General features: G+C 37.1%; 1 protein-coding gene across 8 annotated transcripts in view; it reads left to right on the forward strand.

Moving 5' to 3' along the window:
• SON (SON DNA and RNA binding protein) overlaps positions 1-8,050 on the forward strand; it is a 33,472-nt gene that overhangs the window by 12,979 nt on the left and 12,443 nt on the right. For 6 of the 8 annotated variants that reach the window (XR_004956807.1, XM_036242912.1, XM_036242913.1 and 3 more), the window contains exons 4-6: positions 1,446-1,606; positions 3,505-3,651; positions 3,810-3,998. Coding sequence is in view for 7 of the 8 variants with exons in the window: in XM_036242912.1 (XP_036098805.1) it covers positions 1,446-1,606; positions 3,505-3,651; positions 3,810-3,998 (497 nt within the window). In the remaining variant the exon portion in view is untranslated. Of the gene's footprint in view, positions 1-1,445; positions 1,607-1,835; positions 3,418-3,504; positions 3,652-3,809; positions 3,999-4,099; positions 4,803-8,050 lie in introns of those variants that run through there. The other 2 variants (XM_036242917.1, XM_036242919.1) reach the window with 2 other exon arrangements.

The following is an 8,050-nucleotide window of genomic DNA, read 5'->3' on the forward strand; positions in this document are numbered from 1 at the left end:
AGAGAAAGAGAGAAACATCAATGTGAGAAAGACATCTGTTGGTTGCCTCCCACACAACCCTGACTAGGGCTGGGGACCGAACCACAACTGAGGAATGTGCCCTCGATTGGAATCGAACCCTCGACTCTGGTCCGAGGGCTGACACTCCAATTGCAAAATCTGCTTTTTTTTTTTAATGCAGTGCTCTAATTTCCCCTGGTTTTAAGAAGTGCACAGAGATGTTTAAAGCTTGTTTGGATAATGCGTGATTACCTACACAAATAATGGATGAGTTTTTATTGTCCCAGTAGTTGGACATATTCAAGTCAGTGTTGTCTAAAGGAAAAAGACCCTAACAGAATAAGAGAGTCCATTCAGTTCAACCAAAGGTTTTTGAGTTTTTTAAAGATAGAGTGGAAGGGAATAGGGGAGAGAGTGTGAAACATAGATGTGATAGAGATACATCTGCCTCCTGCATGGCCCTGACAAAGACCAGGGATTGAACCTGGAACCCAGGTACATGCCCACAACTCTTTGGTCCACAGGCTGATGCTCTAACCGCAGAGCTTGAGTTCTTGTTTTCATTCAAAGTGGAGGAACAGTATGTAATTCCTGAAGTGATTACAAGTTAGTAGAGGAGACATGGATAAAATCACATATATCTTTTGCCAGATAGTAAAACTGCCAAAAAGAGCAGCATGTTATGATTGCTGTGGGGCTCAAAAATAGTTTAAAATGTCAGATTTAAAAGAGAACATATATTTTTAAGTTTTTTTTTTTTAAGGGAGAAAGGAGGGGTTGGGGGAGAAACATCAGTGTGAGAGCAAACCATTTATTGGCTGCCTCCTGCACTCCCCCTACTGGGTATTGAGCCTGCAACCCAGGCATGTGCCCTGACTTGGAATCTAACTGGCAACTTTATGGTGTATGGTTGTGGTTCTCAACCTTCCTAATGCTGTGACTCTTTAATACAGTTCTTCATGTTGTATGTGGGCGGACCTGCCTGGAGATGGATAGAGGAGCGGTGTCAGGGTTCCTAAGACCATCGGAAATAATGTGTTTTCCAATGGTCTTAGGCGACCCCTGTGAAAGTGTCATTCGACCCCCAGGTTGAAAACCTCTGGTGTATGGGATGATGCCCACCCAGCTGAGCCAGGGTTAGAAGGAAAGTAATTTAAGGGCATGACAATTTTGCAAATTAAAGTAGGCTTTGGCTGATAGTATCTTAAGAGTTTGGCAAGGTGATCATTATAGTTGAATTTTCTATAGTATTTGAATAGGAAGCTAAAAGTGGCCTAATTCTTTAAATAGGGGGCATTCTCTGAAAAACTTTAACTTGAGTGATTTGATCACAACTGTAAGGGGCAGAAAATTGATGTCTTCAATTTTGTTAGATATAAAACTTTAGATAATACAAAACATACAGCCTTTCAGGAGAACTGCTTCTTCTATCTTTCCTCTTACAGATAAGGCTCAATTACTTGAAATAGCCAAAGCTAATGCAGCTGCCATGTGTGCTAAGGCTGGTGTTCCTTTGCCGCCAAACCTAAAGCCTGCACCTCCACCTACAATAGAAGAGAAAGTTGCTAAAAAGTCAGGAGGAGCTACTATAGAAGAACTAACTGAGGTAAGCTAGACAGAATTTGTTTCCATTCTTAAATGGATTATTCCAGTGATGTTGACTCTGGAGCGTGCCAAAACCCGAATTGTGGGCTGAACTGATAATGGCTGGCACCGAGTGGCCAAAACCCGAAATACAGGTGTGGCAGCGGCAGAAGCTCTGTTTAGCAGGCCATTATCCGGGATGGCTAAGCTCCGCTAGCTAAAAGTTACTTCCCATTACTTTTGCTTTCCAGTTTTAGAAGCCAAACTGACTGAGGAGTGGGACGGTTCGTTTGAATGGAGGAGGTGTTGAGTGAGCAACACGCAGAAGCTCGCCTACAGTTTCGTTTCCATTCACGACGTGTTCACTGATCGCCACGAGTGTACTGCATATACGCAAAGACACAGACAATCTTCAGAAATGATCTTTTGCCACCGGAGCTTGGAAATTAATGAGAATAGCTGGCCATTGCCTGAAAGGAACTTCTTTCGCATCATCATTTCGGGTTTTGGCTGTTTGGTACCAGCCATTGGTGATAATGGCCGGCCATTATCAGTTCTTCCTTGCGGTTCGGGTTTTGGCAGTAACATATATTTTAAACACACTTATTTTTGTTCTTAAGAATTTGATCTTTTCAAGTGAGGCTTGTTTTTGGCTTTGTTTTATTAATATTATTTTGTTTGTTTTGGGGGGGGGGATGCTGAAATATTGCTGCTAGGATCCAGAAATACCACACTGTTTCATATATTGAAACTTGCTATTGGCTAGCCTTATGCCAGCCTGCCACTGTCAATATATTCTGTTCCCCTTGGTTACAAGCTTAGTATACTCTGTGTTTTTGGCTAAATGAGCTTTTTATCCTATTGTAATATTTTCAATTGATAATGGATGTGACAAATTATGCTTGTAAAGAGACAAGTCCACCAAAATTTACTCTGACCTTTTTATAAAGCCAGGTAATGGAGTCTGTTCCTTTGCTTCTCAGGAAGGAATTGACTTTGCTTTATGTGTCAGACCTCATCAGTTACACCCTCTCCATCATGCTTTATTTTCCATTCTTGAGTTCTATTCCTTTAGAGACTCAACCTACAAGACATGGAGAGAAGTTACTATGTAACCCAATTGCAATGTTTCATATCTTTTATTTTGCTATACCTTTGGGGATCATAAAGTTTCTTAAACTGTTTCATGACTTAGGTTTATTACAATATGAATTACAGCTTTCTTTTTTAATTTAAGGACCTAGTAAAGGCTTTTATTGCTTGCTTATCAAACCCAAACTCCTTATCCAAAACCAATGAACACTTAGTGTTTTCCTGTATGTGTCTATTCTCATCGCTAGCCCTCTTGTCCCTTCTAATAAGTTTCTTCTCACTTTTTTACCACCACCTGACTAGGATCACTTTCTTTTCTCTGCTAATTCTTGTTCTCAGCTATGAAAATCTGGTTTAGAACTCTTCAAGGACTATCCCTTGATGATCAAAATCTGCCTGATTCTATTCTCTCACAAGCTTTTGTTCTCTCAGCACTTATGTACTCAGTTTGTATTATATCAGTTTGCACTGTTCCTTGTGTTGCTCTGTAAAAGCGTTCTTCAATTATTTCATGTGTATGTATTCTGTCTCAAACTAGATTGTAAGCTCCTTGGGAGCAGGGACCATGTTTTTTTGTATACCCTGGACAGTGCCCAGTACAGTGCTCTGCACATAGTAGGTGCTCAATAAATGTTGTTGACTGACTGACCAGCTAGAGTGTGTTTAAATAATAGCTAATAAGCTACATAAGTTACCTATATGTAACCTATCATTAATCTTGTTTTAGTTTTGAAAGTTGATTTTACGTGGTGTTCATTCTTTTAAGAAATTACATACTATATTTTACCTAAAGTGTAAGATTTATCTTGTTTGTTTTTACTTTTTAAGAAATGCAAACAGATTGCTCAGAGTAAAGAAGATGATGATGTAATAGTGAATAAGCCTCATGTTTCGGATGAAGAGGAAGAAGAACCTCCTTTTTATCATCATCCCTTTAAACTCAGTGAACCCAAACCCATTTTTTTCAACCTGAATGTGAGTATCAGTGTTTATGGATTGATAAAACAGCACAACTATGGAACTGTTTACTATTTACATAAGACTCATTTAGTTTTTAAATAAATACTGAGAAATAATGAACAAAATCATTTTCAGACTGTTGAAAATTAATAAAGAAACTTTAATTTTTTAAGATTGCTGCAGCAAAGCCAACGCCTCCAAAAAGCCAGGTCACATTAACAAAAGAATTTCCTGTGTCTTCTGGATCTCAACATCGAAAAAAAGAGGCAGATAGTGTTTATGGAGAGTGGGTTCCAGTGGAGAAAAATGGTGAAGAAAACAAAGACGACGATAATGTTTTCAGCAGCAATCTGCCCTCTGAGGTAAGTAACAGGAATATTATGTATTTTTCCTTTTTTATACCTGAATCTGCCATTTTATTGTTATTTTATATCTGATTTGGATTCTGTTTCACTCTTCTTAGGGCCGGGGTAAACGGCAGGGCCGGGTTAAACGACAGATGAAACAACCCGCAGCTTCTCATTTGACAGTAACTCGATGCAATTCACTTTGTGGAACCAAGCCACAAAGTGAAAAGCATCGAATTGCAGAGAACAGTGTTGTCACATCCCTACCCAACATTGGGCCCTCCTTGCACTTGTGGGAAGGTAGCCCAAGGTACAACTATTTAGCTTCCCGTTTTGCTTCAAGGCTTTATAGCTCTAGATTTTGGTGGTAGCAAATTTCCTGGGCGGAGGGATTGCGCAGAGAGAGGCAGATCCTCAGGTTCAACACAAGAAGTGGATTGGAAAAGGTCCTTGTAGGCTGATGTGAACATCTTGGATACATAGCCTATTGCCCTTAAATAATGGTTTCTTAACTGTTTCTCTGGGTTGTTTGTCAGATAGTCTTTAATTTTGATCATTTTTCCTTATTTGTACTACCTTGGCCCTTTTGAATTCTTGTGTTTAACCTAATGCTCAGCCTTGGTGTACTCCATTTCCCTTCTCCTTTCTCTCTTTGCTACTATTGAAAATTGGAGAAGTGGAATTCACACCTTGAAATTTTCACAAGGCTATAGTTGTATCTTGTCATGACGTAGTAATAACGCCAAGTGTCAAAACAACCCCATTAAAATGCCACCTGATTAAATAATGTGCTGCTAAATATAGTGCACATGAAAACAGCAAGACTGTATATATATGTAAATATATATATATATGTATCTTTGTATGTATCTCTGTATCTGTACCTTTGCTGTATCTTTTAATAAACAGTTTACTTTTATTTAACTTGTTGTGCAAAATCACGCTTGGGGGATATGGGAGGGTGGAGACTTAATAGGGGGGGGGTGGGAGTTTAAAATATAACATAGACTAGTCATCACCTCTTGCCCTTCGTTTCCAAAGCCCAGATGTTTGTTCAAGGACTAGATATCTGATGCCCTTACAGTGTGGGACTTCTCCCCCACTTCCTTGCAGTTCTGGGATATGTAGGTCAGTGAGACCTGTGCTTTTCACCTTCAGGTTCCCTTTATTGGCCATCTTCTACTAAACACATCCAATATTACAGATAAATCAGAAAGTGAACAGAACCCAAATCAGAAACCTTTTGAAAGTATTTTCCCCCCGAGCTATTCACAGGTGACATTTTCACTGTGTGTGTGGTTTTTTTTTTTGGACCTGTAGCATTTTTAAGTTAACGAGTTGTATTCAGTGGCTGGACATGATAACTAGCCAGTGCAACTTACAGTCACCAGTGATCACAGTGTTGCGTAGGGTTCGAGAGTTGAAGCAAGTTATGCCATCACCAGTGAGGTGGGGAGCACTGGTTTAGACAGTATTTTTGTGAAACCAGCTGAGGAGCTCAGTTGCTAATCCCCAAATCTGGCTACATGCACATCTGAACAGGAAGGGAAACCAATGTTTGCAACAAACTTAAATCTTAGAGTAGCTGAATAAAAACCATGATAGGAGAGCTAAGAGACTTAGAAATTCCGATGTTTTTAGTAGTTTCTTGCAGATTACGCATTTAACAAGTTGAACAAAACTTTGTAGGGAGATTATGTGACAAATGTTTTCCAATGGAATGCAGCCCTTTAATTTACAAAATTCCAAGGAGTTTTCCTGAGAAGATAGTGACCACAATTTTTTCAAGTGCCTAGTGAATACTGATGACCGTTTCTTTTAGACTGAGAGTTTATATGTGTATTTATTTATATATTTTTATTTGAAATTTAGTACTCAGCCAATTTTAGTCTTAACACTGACGGGGGGGTGGGGGGTGGTTGTCTTGGTCTTGTTATCAAAAGTGGTTGTCAGAGTTTAAAAGTTGAGAAGAATTATTTCAAAGAAATCCCAGGGGGGAGAGGTGCATATTCAGATTTCATAAGTTGTGTTTTATTAACGCAAGAGGGGAAAAGCTTCTGTCCATAAAGCCACATGAATGGAGCCAATTTTTCCTTTGGGAGGATGAACACAACTCTTTGATATCAGAACTCTAAGCTAGTTTTTTAGGAGATTAGGTCCAAATAATATATAGGTAAACTTTAATTTTAAGCAAAACAATTCCAAAGTTTTAGGAGGAAAAGGGACAGGACTTTGTTTTGCCTCAGGTCTGTACTTTTATGTAGCAGTATTAAACACCTAGAGGAAATGTTCACATAAAATGTTTAGTTCTAGTTATTTAGCTGTGTCTTACAAATATACTGTTTTTAAGATTAATGTTCTATATGCCAGTGTTTGTGGAATACTGTGTGACATTTTATGAGAACATTGACCCTTTTGATTTCCTTTCAGAGGTATAAAGTCTTTTAAAGTCAATATTTTAACTGAATAGTATTTTAAACTTTTTTTAACCTATTGATCTTGTTCATTTCAATAAATATAAGTGGATTTTGTGGTTCTTTAATTTTCAGCATAAAACACTTAGCAAAGGTCACAGATTTGATCTCAGTTTTGCTATAATCCTTAATCCCACCTGAACTGTCTTGCACATGAGTGCTCTTTGACATAAGTGTGAGTGGATAGATGTGGATGGATCAACAAATCCATTTCTTGTGGATAATCAACTCATCAGATTGTGTGCTCTGATGCCAAAGCAGCATCATAGGAAGTACCAGCCAGCATCATCCGCAGTAAGAAGTGACTACGGAATTTTGCCCTTATTTGTGTGAATTTGATTGATAAGCAATGAAATAAAAAAAATGTTGGAAAACTAATTTAAAAAATTGTCCTTGGGGGCATTAGTTCTTGATAATAAAGTTAGAAAAGGATTATTGGGTATATTTAAATATAGTCTTTGACAAAACTTCCTTGGGTTTGCTATCAAACATATTTCAGAGGTCCAGAAGTGGCTCCCCATTAAGGTCTAGCGATTACTTACACGTGAAGATAATTTTTGTCTTAGGCTGTGTGATTGGTTTTTATTACTGAAGAATATTTCCACATCTCAATGGAGCTAAAAATCTCAATGTTTAGAAGCTCTACATTTATAAAATTTTTAGCTAAATTCTTGGGGCAAGATGAAAATTTCATTTGGAAATTGAACACATAGTTCCTAGCATACTAGAATGTAAGTATAGCCTTATCATCCTCTCCTTAGACGTGATTCACACCGGATTTCCTTAGGATGTTTAATAGATGTTACCTGTTTGCTTTTCTGTAATAATTTATTTAGGTTAAATGTGTAAGTCAAACCTAAAAGTTGCACTAGATTATTTGATAAAAGGATTCATAATTCACTTTTTGAAACCAAACATAACAACTGAGACAGTCTATATTTAGTGCAGCTTTTGTTTTTGTATTTTCTATATTAACCTTTGTATTTTTGCTAAATATTTTTAAATCATGTTTTATATGTAGGTCATGTTTTTTTTGTAGTTCCACTACAAAAATTTTTCTTTTATACTGTCTTAATTTGAGATACCTGCAATTATCTGTGTAAAAAATAATTTTCATTTTATATCCTTTCATTGTCTTTTCAAGAAATACTTATAATACTTGTTCTATCTATGTAAACAGTTGGATTAACAAAAGGGGGAAGTAAATTGACTTAGAAGGAATTTTAAATAGGAAGATAAAGAATATACATGATTATAATTTAAGGCCCTGAAATACATGTTACATGCTGATAATTATGTGTTTTACAAACTGACCCCTTTTTAGGTTATATCTGTTGTGTTGATGAAGTAGAAAGATGATAAAACTTGGACAGGGTTTTATTTATGTGAAAACTGTAATTATGACACTCTTATGTAGATTTCATATTTTAGAACAAGTCCCCCATTATACTACCCAAAATATTATTACACAATCATACCTATACTTTAGATAATCATACTTTATACATTAGGTAGAAAGCCTATAGTGTATCAACTGAAACAAGGATTGTTGATGACAACTCAATAAAGTATTCTATAGAATTGGGAGTTTTT

Source organism: Molossus molossus, unplaced genomic scaffold, assembly GCF_014108415.1.
Source record: "Molossus molossus isolate mMolMol1 unplaced genomic scaffold, mMolMol1.p scaffold_m16_p_5, whole genome shotgun sequence".
NCBI lineage: Eukaryota > Metazoa > Chordata > Mammalia > Chiroptera > Molossidae > Molossus > Molossus molossus.